This window comes from Tiliqua scincoides, chromosome 8 (assembly GCF_035046505.1).
Source record: "Tiliqua scincoides isolate rTilSci1 chromosome 8, rTilSci1.hap2, whole genome shotgun sequence".
Classification (NCBI taxonomy): domain Eukaryota; kingdom Metazoa; phylum Chordata; class Lepidosauria; order Squamata; family Scincidae; genus Tiliqua; species Tiliqua scincoides.
In genome coordinates, this window is record NC_089828.1 from 33,643,743 (window position 1) to 33,658,452 (window position 14,710).

A 14,710-nucleotide genomic window follows, 5' to 3' on the forward strand; every position below is an offset into this window, starting at 1 on the left:
TCTGCCCTGGTGGGCACAGCTCCTTGAACTGGAGTCGGGGGATAGGTTTGGCCTTCCCTCCAGCAGGCCTAGATGGTGCACTGTTGCAATGTGCTTTATGGCAGGCTTGCAACAGTGTGCACCGGTGGAATACCTGCTCTACCGGTGCAAACCTTGGTTAGGATTTTGCCCCAAGTTACACAGACACCCTTCCAGAATGACACACTGGATGTGCAATGAGGCAGTCGTATATAGTAAAAAGTCTTTTTATTAAGAAGGCTTTGAAAGTTCAAAAAATAAAACTCTGGATACAATTTTCATAACCGTCAAGTCAGCTCAGCTATATATATATTTATATGAAAAATCAGTACTTTCGCTGTTGTAAGGTTAAGGGTCCAGTTTCCCATCCCCTTTTGCTTTTTTAAAATAAAATATATTTTAGTTCTTAAAATTTATTCAATAAAGTACTTATTTTCCTAGAAATGCCCTACATATACACAGAGGTAAAAAATAAGCTTCAAAAAGAATCCAGCGAAAACAAAGAGATAGAAATTTTTTTGCGTGTGCGCAAGACATATAACCTGACACTTCTCATTTCCCTCCTCCCAGCAATGCCCCCCATGCCGTGCCTCTTCCTAGTTGACCCCAAATACCCTCCCCCCCTTCTCTTTACACAGATTTCAGGAAGTAGCTGATCAAACTTGTCTTGCCAACAAAAATAATATATATATATATATATATTTATATATATGTATGTATGTATATATGTATAAGTATATACACTTGTTGAATTGCATACTAAAAAATCATCCCCCCAAATAAAAAATAATGATAAAATGTATTTTCTTTTCTTGAAAAAAAAAATAATAAAAGACCACCATTGCCATGTCCTTAAAAAGTGCTTGTGGAGCTCAGATTTGCTCAATTTATTTTATCTTTGCAAAAAAATAAAAATAAACACTGTAATTTCGAAAGAATGGTCAGAGGAACAGTCAGCATTGTCCTCCACCCAGTCTGTGCATCTGGGTTGAGAGTTAAAAGCTATTCTGTAAACAATATTTTTCTATTTGTTGCCACAGCTCTTGTGGTTCTTGCCTCTCTTCCTTGTCGCACCCTCCCAATTCTATTTCATCCCTTCCCTCCCCTTTACCACCATCTTGCTTTCTACCTAGTGAGAAATATTGGACGTATTCCTTTCCCTTCCTCCCTCCCTACCTCCACAACTCCTTACTTTTTAAATTAAAAAATAAAAAGGTGGATTTAAACAGTTTACAAGTTCGAAAAAGCCGTGTTTTTGTACGGAGGAAGGGGAGATGGGCATGTTGCAGGGCCTGCCAATCTGGGAGCTATGAGAAAATGTGGATGGCCTGTGTGGCTGGCGTGTGGCAGGCAGGGCACTCCGGCTTGGCTTTGCCACAGATTCGCATAGCGCACTCCATGCAGAAGAGGTTGTGGCCGCAGGGCACCAAGGCAGCAATTACCTCACTTTCAAAACACACCATGCACTCGCGGGAGCTCTTCCGGGGCCCATCGGAGCCACTTGAATCTGTGGGGGAGCCTGAAGTGGCTGAGATGCTGCTTGGCAAGGATGAGGAGGAAGAGTAGCCAGTGCTGTTAGAGAAAGAAGAAAGGGAGCCTTGGGTTGGCAGCCAGGACAGGGCGTTGACTGGGTCACTCTGAATGCGCCGGGCCAAGGGATGCTCCAGGGCCACACTGGTCTCTGGGAGGGTCGGTGAATTCCGGGGGGTGGCTGTGCTACTGAGGCTGCTGTTGCGTCTCTGTGAGGAACCATTGACGGAGGAACAGGAGCTGCTGAAGGCCTGAAGTGGGTTTCCAGAGGGCTCAAATGGAGACCAGATGGCTGCTGGCATGGTGAGGTCCAAGGCCAGGAAATCAAACCCAAAGTCACAGTCTTCTGAGCTGAGCATGGGGGCTGGGGGCTCAGTAAAAGGGAAGCTGCTGCCAGTGCTGAAAGGACTGCTGGGAGGGCCTTCAGCCCCATGGCCCCCAAAGTAAGGCTCTGCTGAGGAGGTAGTGCTCCCCAAGGAAGCAAGGTTATCGTTGCGCAGACTGGAAAGTGGTCGGCGGGTGGGGTTGGGGGCTTTGGCCCACAGGCTGGATGTCGTGCCACCCAGCAAGTCCAAGCACACATCAGTGCCATTGGAATGAAAGTCGTTGTCAGCATTGACGTCAATAAAGGAGCCAGTCCTCATGGTGATGTGAGCTTCAATCTCCTCCCGAGCCCGGTCAACGTTCTCGGGCATGCCAGTTACCTCAAAGACAGGTTCCTTGTCCCGACTTGGGGTCACGATGTATGTGTGAGTTTGCTGTTGGATCCGCTTGATGGTGGCTCCCTTTGGACCCACCACCAACCCAACAACGCGGTAAGGGACCCGCACCTGGATGGTGGTCTGCCCGGGAAGATTGGGAGGGCCCAAGACTGAGCCTGTCACCGCATTGATTTTGTTGCGTGTGGCCCGGATCATCGAAAAGTGTTCAGCAGCAGAGAGGATCTCCCGCTTGGCCATTTCCACATCCTCTTTCCGTCCTGTCACGATGAAGACTGGTTCCTCCCCTCGCACTGGTGTCTTTATGTAGGTGTTGGTTTTCGCTCGCAGAGCTTTGATCTTGCAACCTGAAAGAAAAGAAGGAAAGGAGGAAGACAGTAACATTAGCCAGTAGGTAATTATATGTATTACTTTGTTACTTAGTTAAAAAAAAATACATACACACAAATCTCCACCCAGAATACTCAGAACTCAATAATCAGAATATATCTAATTGAAGAACTGCCTCAGTGGATTGATCCAAAAATCCAACTAATCCAGCATTGTTTCCTACAGAGGTCAGCCATGAAAGCAACAGCCCTCTCCAGTTGTATGCCCACAACGTCTAGTTAGGGCCCAATCCTATCCAACTTGTCAGTGCAACCATGCCGACATTATTTTGTGTTGGGAGGCCAATCAAAGAGGCCTCCTCGAGTTAAGGGAATGTTTATTCCTTTACCTTGGGGGTGCATTGCAGTTGCACCAGAGCTGGAAAGGATAGGGTGGGGCTCTTATACTGCCTCTGAACACAGAGGTTCCCTTTAGCTATCATGGGTAATAGCTGTTGATAGATCTTTCCTCCATCAATAGATCTTTCCTCCATGAATTTTTCTAATCTCCTAAACATAAGACGAACTCTGCTGGATCAGGAGAAAGGGCCATTTAGCAAAGCACATTTCTCACAGTGGCAAACCAGAGGGTCATGTCAGGAAGCTAACAGGCAAGAAGGGGTGGTCATTCCCTGCTCTTTATCCCATACACCTGTTACTTAGAGGTAGACGGCCTCTAAAAATGGAGGTTCCATTTTGCTATTGTGATTAATAGCTGTTCAAAGACTTGAGTACTGTCACTGGTACACACTATGCAAATGTCAGTACATTTCCTATTTTCCATCACTTAACCTGCTTCTGATAGTCACAGGACTACGTGTGGGGGGAAGGAGCTATATCCCCCCCTTTCCTTCCAAATCATATTCAGCGACTCCTCTGGTTTTTGAGGCTTCACAAAGCGTTGCTTTATTTTATTGTCATCTCACCTCTCGTTCATCTTCCTTGGGATCTCTCCTATCCCCAATTTATCCCCCTAACAACCCTCTGAAGTGGGTTAAGCTCAAAGATTATGCCTAGCCAAGTTCGCCCTGTGAGCTTCATGACTGAGCAGGGAGCTGAACATTCTGACCATCTGAACATCACAGGGCACTGTCCAGATGCTGTTCTTCAGGCACATAACATGGGGTCAGACATTTTTATGAGAGCAAAGTTTCTTAGGAAGCTAACCATACCATCTTCATCTGTTCATCAGCGGTTCTGCAAAACTGAGGAGCAAACAAGAAACATACCTATCACAAGTTCTACATATCCCTGAGGGAAAAACCAGTTTTTAATATTGATTGGAGTTTGTTTTGATTTTTCTTTTTAAATTCTGGAAGATATAAGGCAGCTTTGCTTGTCTCTGCTTAAGAATTCACATACTTGCGTAGTCTTCCCCTTTTCCTCACAACCCAGCAACACAGATCAGAGACTGCAAACGGGTACCAGGGCTCCAGCTATTAATAGAAGCCATTCCCACAGCACATTTTACTTTAATTATTTATCATTAAAGCCCTGTTTTTTAACTTGGCGGAGAGCAATTTTTGAGATGTTTAAAAGAACCCTGCTAAAATAGAGCAAAGGCTCATCTAATCTCATATCCCATTTCCTATGATGGCCAGCCAGATGTCTCCAGGAACAGCCCTTTCATGTTGTTAGCTCTCAATATATGATAATCAAAGGTAAACTGCTCCTGAACACAGAGGTCCAATTCAGCTACCCTTGTTAAAAGTGATTGACAGTCTACCCTCCATAAGATGGACTGACCAATGGTACATCTAGTTCAACATCCCATAATGGACAGCCAGAATGTCTCCATGAAGCCCACAAGTGGGGCAGGAAGGCAGTATTTTTCAATTATTTGTCAGCAATGGCTATTCAGAGTTAGCCGTACATGCAGGTTTCATTAAGTCACATGGCTAATATGTTTGGTGGGTCAACCGATCCTCCCCTATGTCTAACTTGACTTAAAGTGAGAAAATAGGGTCTATCCATGGTGAACAGGGAGAGATTGAGAGAAGAGAGCCTCTGAGACAGACCATTGGTCTATCTAGCCCAGTATGCTCTGCTCTGACTGCAGGATCCCAAGTAATATACCATCATCGGTGAGTACAGTAAGACTTAATAATGCTTGTATAGTGCTTTCTGAGTGTGGCAAGACCTTCACATGTCTTATCTTGACTGAAAGTCCCATCTTGAGCTCTTAGCACTAGTCCACTGCCGGTGCTGACTGTCGCAAATGAGCTGTAAGACACGTCTGCAGCCCTCAGTGCCGGTTGAAGCTCAGTGTTGGCCAGTACTGGGCTAGCGCCAGTGGACCACCGCTGCTCTGCGGTCACCCGAACAGCCACGTGGCAGATGGGAGCATGGGGGGAAGCTGTGTTCTGGGGCAAGGAGAGGTGGACAGAGCGCAGAGAGAGGGTGGGGAGGAGGTGTGCAAGAGAGAGGGAGTGGAGTGGGAGGGAGACAGGACCAGAAGTGCTCTGGTCCTCTGCATCCAGAGCCTCCATGTTGGGCCATGGACTTGACACAGAGGTTCTTGATTCTACGGCAGCCCAAGGGCCACCGCAGAATCGAGTAATCCTATTGTGGGGCTACTTGCCTTATCTAGGGAAAGGGGATGAAAGTCCCCTTCCCCCGAGGAGCCACAGGTGGCTGCCCTGTTGCATGCAGGATGCTGAGGTAGCCATTTTGGCACTGTGGCAGTTCTGGCCCAACAGGCAGCTCAGAATTGGGCTGTGAATCTTAGAACAAACTTATAGAGGAGGTAAGCGCTATTATCCCCATATTACAGATGGGGAAGACTGACAGCACAATCCTATGCAAGTTTATGCATGTCTGCTTTGGATCCCCTCTGGGGGAGAAAGGCAGGATAGAAATACAGTAAATCAGAGTTCTCCAATCTTGGGGTTGTGACCCAAATAGGGTTGAGAAGCCTCAGTTGTGGGGTTGTGGCAACTTATGGGAATGAAAAGGGTTGAAGAACAATGTACTAGAGCTGTTGTTGGCAACCTTCAGTCTCGAAAGACTATGGTATCGCGCTCTGAATGGTGGTTCTGGAACAGCGTCTAGTGTGGCTGAAAAGGCCAATTCGGGAGTGACAATCCCTTCCACACTGGGAGCAAGTGCAGTCTGTTCCTGGTCTGTCTCCCTGGCTATGGGCCTTCCTTCTTTGCCACAGACCAAGTGCCTCAGACACTTGGCCAAAAGTGTCTCTTCAAACTGGGAAAGGTCATGCCGCACAGCCTGCCTCCAAGCGGGCCGCTCAGAGGCCAAGGTTTCCCACTTGTTGAGGTCCACTCCTAAGGCCGTCAGATCCCTCCTTGTATCGCAGCTGTGGTCTACCTGTAGGGCGCTTTCCTTTCTAGTTGGTACTAGAGCACCAACGGGTAAAGGGGGAGGCATCTGCTATACCCCTTCAGGTACCAGGAGACTGTGTCCCAGTCCTGCTCAGGATCTTAACAACTGTGCTCAAGTAGCTTTCACTAGTGCCAGGCTTCATGGTAACTTTTTCTGTTCTCTCTAATAATTTGGTTACAGTGAACAGTGCTAGGAGGGCATTATGAGGATGGGGACTGGGCGGTGACCAGGATGGGAGTCGATGAATAGGGTCCTGGGAGGGGTATGGGATCAATAGTGGGGTCCCCAGTCTCATTATTTATTTATGTATTGGGATCATGGCACAAAAAAGGTTGAAGACCACTGCAATAAATAAATAAAATAAAGTAAGCCTCACTGTATCCAGCAAGGCAAGTACATACACAATCTCAGGTGCCTGCAGTGCAATCCTATGTATATTTACTAAGTTTCACTATGTTCAATGAGGTGCACAGGACTGCAACCCAAGTGAAATTCAAGCTGAGGAAGTCCTGATTTGCTGCTCAGTCTCTTGGCTGCTGTGCTACAATAGCTCTCTGTACTTTATAAAGTGCTTTAGAAAGTGTTCTTAATATAAGTGCTTGACATAGAGTTTTACAAAGAGTGAGAAGGCAGGTCCTTGAATGGGGTGGATAGACAGATGCTCTTTATACTCTCACACAACACCAGAACCAGGGGACATCCACTAAAATTGAGTGTTGGGAGAGTTAGGACAGACAAAAGAAAATATTTCTTTACTCAGCGTGTGGTTGGTCTATGGAACTCCTTGCCACAGGATGTGGTGATGGCATCTGGCCTGGACGCCTTTAAAAGGGGATTGGACAAGTTTCTGGAGGAAAAATTCATTACGGGTTATAAGCCACGATGTGTATGTGCAACTTCCTGATTCTAGAAACGGGGTATGTCAGAATGCCAGATGCAAGGGAGGGCACCAGGATGAGGTCTCTTGTTATCTGGTGTGCTCCCTGGGGCATTTGGTGGGCCGCTGTGAAATACAGGAAGCTGGACTAGATGGGCCTATGGCCTGATCCAGTGGGGCTGTTCTTATGTATGTCCCTGCCCCCGAGGAGCTCACACTCTTAAAACAGATACAATAGAGCAGGAGTTTACAAACTTTCTGACAGGAGGGCCACATCATCTCTTTGACACTGTGTTGGAGGCCAGGAAAAAAAGAACTAATTTACATTTAAATTTGAATAGATTTACATAAATGAATTTATTAGAACTTATATGACTGAATGAAGGTTTTGCAATAGCTCAAGGCCTATAAAAGGCCTTGCACAAAGCAAGACCAGCCTTTCCTTCACTGCTGCTGCAGCAGCATCACAGATGTGAAACAGCAAGCAGTGGAGGGAGCCCTCAAACTGCAGCTCATCCGAGAGTTCGCCCTCATACTAGGAGCAGTTGTGTTGGGCCAGTGTGGTCTCAGCAAGTCTCCAGAGACTCTCTGGAGACTGGGGCCTCCCCACAGGCTGGATTGGGAGTCCTGAGGGCCGCAAATAACCTCCGGGCCGGGGTTTGGGCACCCCTGCAATAGAGGAAAGGGAGAGAAATGGAGGCAAGAGTAAACAGGGAAGAGTACGTGATTATTTAAATTTACACATAATTTGGCTTAGTGGGTGTGGGAACTGGGATTGTGTCAAAGGCTTCATTTTGAGGAAGAATTTAGAGGAAATAGTACAGAATGGGAGGCAGTTCCAGGAGTAAGGAAAACAAGGAGAAAAAGCAAGATCCTAGAGGGTGATGAGCCAGAATGTACTATATTATCTTATTCTCTTTGGTACAGAGGGGTCTGTCCTAACCCTGCTCCCTAAGATCCTTTTACTGTAACAGGAGATATGGAGGAATGAATGTGGGACCTTATGCACGCAAAGCAAATGTTCTGCCATTAAGTCATGGTCTTGAAGATCACTTAATGAGGTTCAAGGCAGAGGCAATACATGCAGGACTGAATATATGCTGGGATGCAGATCCCTGCAACACTGAGACCTAGAAGCTTGAAGTGCAGAAGGAAAATGACCAGGATGTATATAGGTTGTGATTCAGTGGAAAGGGCAGAAAAGTCATAGAAAACGCCATTGGTCACAGGATTCTACTTTCTCAGAATCTCACCTTTCATGTAAAAAGGAAAGCAGTCACTTGTCCTTTTGACAGAGAATGAAAGTTGAAAATGCAAAGTGAAATTTGAGGCCCCAGAGCAGCATTTTTCAACCGGTGTGCCACAAATGATCTGCAGGTGTGCCTCAGGGAGGGTCATTTATTAGTAGGGTCATTGGGGTATGTGAATCCCCTACCACTAGCCCAGTGTGCCTTGTCCAAAAACTGATGGTGTGCCTTGACAATTTTAGCACCTTGTTAGTGTGCCATGAAAAGAAAAAGGTTGAAAATTGCTGCCCCAAAGCAATACATGAATGTGACACTTTTCCATTGGGCATTGGGTGTGGCAAATGGGGGCAGGAGGCAAAGGTTGAAGCTTTGAGTCTGGCTAATTTTGATTTAATTTATTCTATGCATTGTTTTTCTTGCTGTGAGATTAGTTTTGGCCTTTTCTGCTTTTGTTTGTTTCTGTCAAGTGTCATGTACAGAGGGTTGGCCCATGACCTCCTGGCACCTGAGTTGGTATACCAAAGTTAACCCACCATTATCCAGTGACACATCAACTACTGCTACTTCTCCTCCTCCTCTATTCTCTGGAAAAGGAGGAGAGGAAAAGAGCAGAAGAGGACATGTGGAAGAGTGGAGAGTGGTGGGCTAGAGTGGCAGAGATGCTCTAGTGACTAGTCCACCACTTCTTGCTTCCAAACTTCCTCTTCCTGTCTGAATTCAGAAGCAGGGTAAGGAATTTTATCAGGGGGTACAGTTTCTTTTGGGACCCTTCCCAAAGTGGGAGGGGGTGAAACAGAATGGGGGGTGGCAATGAGGGTGGGCAGAATGGGGGCAAAACAGGCAAGGGGGAAGTGGTAGCAGTTGGAATAGTCTTTGGAGCCCAGGTCTACCAATCTTCCCAATGCAGAGCTCAGGTTTACCTGCTTGCCTGGCGTTGGCAGCTAGATACAGTAATACAGAAGACCAAACACACTCCTAAGTCTAAAATCTTTCCAATATAGAAAATCATTGCAAGAGATCAGTATCGTTGCATTTACACTCACACTAGAATGGAATGTGTTCTGTGTACAGCAAAACAGACTTCTGCAGCAGCTGCAGCCCCACAGCTGTGTTGCTGAGCTCCTGTACGCTCCTTTAGGGTAAGCGGATCCACAAGCCAAAGAGCTACTATAGCAGGTCAGTTTCCTCCCAGATGTGACACTGTTGAGGAATGTATGCATTCCTGGGCCTGGTGCGTTTGACTTGTTGCAGTAGTCGCAGCCATGTGTCCATGGTAATGCCCCCTGCATCCTGCGTGGACAGTGAGTGGCTCTAGGCCTAGGCCCTGTTCAGAAGGTAGGGAGAGGAGCAACAGAAATAGAGGTGGGTGGATGGATGAAGGTGGGCACCAATCTGCTTGTCTGAGGATACCATCTTCGTCAGCTCTGTGGGTGGACTGACCCTGCACATATATTGTGTTATAATTACATTATTAACTGTGGGTTTTTTTTCTTTTTTGATTTTCTTGCCTACAGCTGCTGATGGATTTAAGCAATAAAATCAGATGCAATACATTGGTTAATCATCCTTGATTACTGAGATTAAGTAATTAAAAACCAAAGCAGAGTCATTTGGTTTTTAATTCTTGTTGCTGAAATTCTAGGTATTAAGGAGACTTTCACCAAGACCATTTGTAGTCTATGACTTCAGACATTGCCAGAAGATGATAAATCAACATGACAAGGAAGCAGGGATAGGTAACAAATGTGGTCAAACAAACCTTGCTATCTGACTGATTATTATTTACACTGTTAAGGATGAACTCATTTGCTGGAACTTCATTAAGGTTTTGCCATTTTTCTCCACTGCTGACATTTTAGCTGGGATTTAATTCATGCCACAGCCTGCCTTTGGCAGCTGTTTTGAAGATGGGGAGGGGGTGTTTGATCCTGGAACATGTGTGAAGTCAGACTAGATTAATGTACCCCATGAAGTGATGCAGAGTGCATTTTCTTCCCCAATGAATCAAACTATAGAGATCCCTCAAATATCAGGGACTGAGGGAAGGGCTTCCTGATCAGAGAATGAGCTTTATAGATAAGCCAGGAAATCTTCCCCCCCCCCCCTTAAAAATTAAGCCCTTATTGTGCTACAATGGAGAAAGCAGGAAAAAAGTTGGAAGGACAGATGCATTCTCTAAATAGATGTTAGGAGTGGTTTGGGGTGGGGGGAGAAGGGGGTGGCGCTTCCAGAACTACCCAATAGGAAACAAGGAGCGTGATGTCACCACGCTGAACACAGCATGGTCTCAGCTAACAAAGCGAACAATGGGGCACCCTGCCCCACTTATAACAAGGGGAAATAAGGCAGACAGAGATTTTCAGGATATATAAAACATTACAAATGCAGGGATATTATACAACAATGCAGTCCTGCAACAGCTGGAGAGAAAATATGTGTGTTGAGGGTGGGCTCTGAGACAGGGAAGGTAGGTTTAAACTGTAGGATGGCAGCAATCTCTCCAGGCTGGGTGGAATCTAGTATATACACTTGCAACATCCTAAAAATTCCCATTTCATAAAACATACATCTGTGTAATTTTAAAGTATATATATACAGTATTGGTGCAAACTGTGTTAGCACATGTACTGAAAAGGTGATTAAGGGTAGGGGGGCTGTCCACTGGTTTACAATTTGACCTATTTTGTCCTCTTTGGGGCTGATTTTTGCAACAGAGATACCCTTTTCCCTCCTTTTACCACTAACAGGTTTAAAATCTGAACCGTTAAATATTACAAACAATGCCAGGCAGAATGGTATCGGATGTTAGCAAAATTGCAAAATGCCACATTTCCAAGAGGTGGGACTTGAAAAGGCAATGGAGGACACTTTTTGTGGCCATCTGCACATTTTGCCAAAGTTCTCCTGGACGGTACATGTGAAGTCAGACAGAGAACTTTGAACACAGGCATGAGCATGTCTGAATATATCATCCCCAGGTGTGCATAGCTAGTTGTCTTTTTACAACAATAAAAGCAAGATTATCTTGAGATATTAAGATGCAGTTCCTCTCTTTTCTTTGTCTGCAAGCGTGTACCTTGAAATAGACACACAAGTGTGTCCGTGTGTGCATATTGATCTTAGAATAACTCTAATTTTCAGCTATAGGTTCAAGGTTTTTTCTACTGTTCCTTCCTTCCTTCCTTTCCTTCCACTCCACGTTTCTATGTCACAGAGGAACAAAGAGACTTTTAAAGTCAGAAGCAAAAACCAGATAGGCCCAGTGATTACAGCATTCCTGGTCTTTGTGGATTTCAATACCCTTAGAATTTGGGAAACAGAGAAAGTCAATTCTTGCTGTATGTATAAACAGCAAGGAGAAGAATGTAGTAGTTTGGAGGAGCAAAAGGGTGACACACCCCAAATCTTCCTCTTGATGAAGCCATCTCTCTTTAAAAGGATCAAAATACATTAACATAAAATGGGATTTTTGGGGAGGGGACTACAGCATACATGCGCCCAAACCTCAATTATTCCAGACACCCCAAATCCAAATTATTTTCTTAAGATTTGGCCTATGAGCTCACTCTGTTCTCAATACTCAGAATGGTTTCTATACACCATTAAAAAACACAACTTTAAAATATTCATTTTTTTAAAAGTGCAATATAAAAGAATTCTGATAACTGATTTAAAGTGAACCCCCTAGCCTCATCCATGTCTGGTCTTAGAAACCCACATGGGAGACTGCCAAGTTAGGAGGGGGTGTGTTGACAAGGAAGATAAGAGCCCATAGCCAGGAAGACCATCCCTCCCACCTTTCTGCACGCTGGATTAATGTTAAGTGGGCAAGGGCAAAGCAATATTATTGTTATTATTATGTACCTTGCCTGCCCACGATCTCCGCCACATGTTCTGAACTGGGCACCGACACGCATTCGGTCATGTTGACGCTCTTCTTACGGCTCCCAATGATGCCCAGCTGCCCGGCCAAGAGGGGGAGCTGTGGAGGGTGGGGGGGCCCCAGGTGAGGGTGAAAGGCCCCAAAAATCTCAGCGGGGGAGGCAGAGCTGGAGGCTGGGGGGCTTCCCTCTGGATCCAACAGGACAAGCCCCCCTCCTGGTGGTGGCACAGATGCTCCTACATACCCAAAGTGGTCCAGCCCTCCTCCTCCATCATCTCCCGCATCTCCTGCATCCATCCCTTCATCCTCTCCCTCTGGTCCTCCTTCTCCATCCTCCATGGCCTTCTGCTCCTCTTCTTCTTCCAACCCCAAGATGGAGAGCTGGTCCAGAGCAAACCTGAGAGCTGCTGCTGTTGTCTCTTGATGCTGATCTTCTTCTCTGGTTTTCTCTGCTTTTTGGAAACCTCCTGGAGGGGGAGGAGGAGAAGGAGGAGGAGAAGGATGCTCCAGGAGGTCTTCCGTTTGCTTGCTGGGCAGAGGGAAGCTGCTGGTGGAACTGCTGCTGTTGCAACATGAAGGCAGGAGCATCTGGGGGTTCAGCAGTCCCCCCAAGTCAGGAGGGGGGCAGCAGGACCCTTCCCCTCCATCCGGCTGGTAGATGGAGCTGGGCATGGCTGGCTGGGCCCCCTCCTCTGCCTCCTCTTGCCCCCCCAGCCTTGGACTCCCTCTGCTGCCTCTTGCTTGGGAGCTTTGCACCAGCTCCTCTCCCTTTGCACCAGCTCCCACCCCCCTCCTTTGTTTGCTGGCTCTACCGCCTTCATCCAGCAGCCAAGCCAAAGGGGGGGGGGAGAGAAGAGAGAGAGAGATCCAAGGCTGCCAGGAGCGGCCCCCGCCCGCTTTGCCTCGCCTCCGTCCCACCCAGAAGCGGGGACGTCACCTCTAGCCCAACAATGAAGCCTGGGCAAAGAAGGAGGACGCATGCGCCAAGGAGATCGCCTCCTCCCCCCCCCCCCCCGCAGTGCTTACACATGCATTACAAAGCTTAGGTCTAATCACACACCCCTTTCTCCCTCCTCCAACTCTGGAGACTGCAAAAGTTTTTTTCCCCTTTCTTTTTCTGCAAATCCAAAGAAGGCCAGATCTGATTGGTGGCAACTGTGATCAGTGCAGAATACAATGAATTGTGCAGCAGGGTGGTGGAGATCTGGGCTGCACCCTCAGACAAATCCAAGGGGGCGGCTGAGCTTCGTATTCCATCACCTATACAGTCTAGAAATTGGGGTGTGATTGTTTCTAGGCTTGGGTGAAGTCGGGGGGGGGGGAAGAACCCCTTTGGAGGTCACCCTGTGCTGCGTCTCCCCACCAATTCTGAATTGGAGACTGTAAATGTTTTGGGGATGGTTATTTTTTGCAACTCAAAATAAGTTCAGAATGTTTTCTGGATGCCTTTAGTTATGACTGGTATGGAATCCATGCGGTGCGTGGGGAGGCAGGTGAGGCAGAGCCTCCCCACCAGTCCTTCAAAAGCACCACACCCAAACAGGTGAGGCAGAACCTCCCCACAAGAGTCCTTCAAAAGCACCAAAACTTTAGATATAGGCTGATGGGTTCTGAGCTGTCTGTGACAGATCAGGAGAGAGATCTTGGGGTGGTGGTGGACAGGTCGATGAAAGTGTCGACCCAATGTGTGGCGGCAGTGAAGAAGGCCAATTCTATGCTTGGGATCATTAGGAAGGGTATGGAGAACAAAGGCTAATATTATAATGCCGTTGTACAAATAGATGGTAAGGCCACACCTGGAGTATTGTGTTCAGTTCTGGTCGCCGCATCTCAAAAAACACATAGTGGAAATGGAAAAGGTGCAAAAGAGAGCGACTAAGATGATTACGGGGCTGGGGCACCTTCCTTATGAGGAAAGGCTATGGCGTTTGGGCCTCTTCAGCCTAGAAAAGAGGCGCCTGGGGGGGGCATGATTGAGACATTCAAAATTATGCAGGGGAAGGACAGAGTGGATAGAGAGGTGCTCTTTACACTCTCACATAACACCAGAACCAGGGGACATCCACTAAAATTGAGTGTTGGGAGAGACAGAACAGACAAAAGAAAATATTTCTTTACTCAGCGTGTGGTTGGTCTGTGGAACTCCTTGCCACAGGATGCGGTGATGGCGTCTAGCCTGGATGCCTTTAAAAGGGGATTGGGCAAGTTTCTGGAGGAAAAATCCATTACAGGGTACAAGCCATGATGTGTATGCGCAACCTCCTGATTTTAGAAATGGGTTATGTCAGAATGCCAGATGCAAGGGAGGGCACCAGGATGAGGTCTCTTGTTATCTGGTGTGCTCCCTGGGGCATTTGGTGGGCCGCTGTGAGATACAGGAAGCTGGACTAGATGGGCCTGTGGCCTGATCCAGTGGCCATAGTGTTCTTGTTATGTGAACCACCCAAGCAGGTGAGGCAAAGCCTCCCCACCAGTCCTTCAAAAGCACCATTGCCATGTGAAGCACCCAAGCAGGTGAGGCAGAGCCTTCCCAGCAGGGTCTTTCAGAAAGCACAGCTGCCATGGGAGGCACCAAACACCTACAACCCACATGCAGAGTTTGAGCACCTCGTATGACAGTAGCGCCTTCTGAAGAACTCTGGTGGGGAGGGTCTGCCTCCCCACCCACCACGTTCCTGATGGAATCTATAGTACTTATAAGAAGCAGGTTTGGTTTGCCTTGCCTCACA

At 47.0% G+C, this 14,710-nt stretch overlaps 1 protein-coding gene across 2 annotated transcripts; it reads right to left on the minus strand.

Moving 5' to 3' along the window:
• Positions 1-777: 777 nt before the first annotated feature.
• On the minus strand, positions 778-12,884 carry MEX3D (mex-3 RNA binding family member D). Of its 2 annotated transcripts, none has more exons than XM_066635451.1 (2): positions 11,963-12,884; positions 778-2,614 (listed from the first exon to the last, which is right to left on the minus strand). In XM_066635451.1, the coding sequence occupies exons 1-2, from the start codon at positions 12,651-12,653 to the stop codon at positions 1,326-1,328; spliced, it is 1,980 nt and encodes a 659-aa protein (XP_066491548.1). In that variant the 5' UTR covers positions 12,654-12,884; the 3' UTR covers positions 778-1,325. The 2 variants fall into 2 exon arrangements, with proteins under 2 accessions (XP_066491548.1, XP_066491549.1); XM_066635452.1 differs by having other exon boundaries at positions 12,226-12,389.
• Between the last annotated feature and the right edge of the window lie 1,826 nt (positions 12,885-14,710).

Excerpts from the sequence above, each read along its gene's own strand:
- MEX3D (XM_066635451.1), bottom strand. The coding sequence starts at position 12,653 with ATGCCCAGCTCCATCTACCAGCCGGATGGAGGGGAAGGGTCCTGCTGC. Across the intron at positions 2,615-11,962 it reads GGAGATCGTGGGCAGGCAAG|GTTGCAAGATCAAAGCTCTG; the intron begins GTACATAATAAT and ends CTTTTCTTTCAG.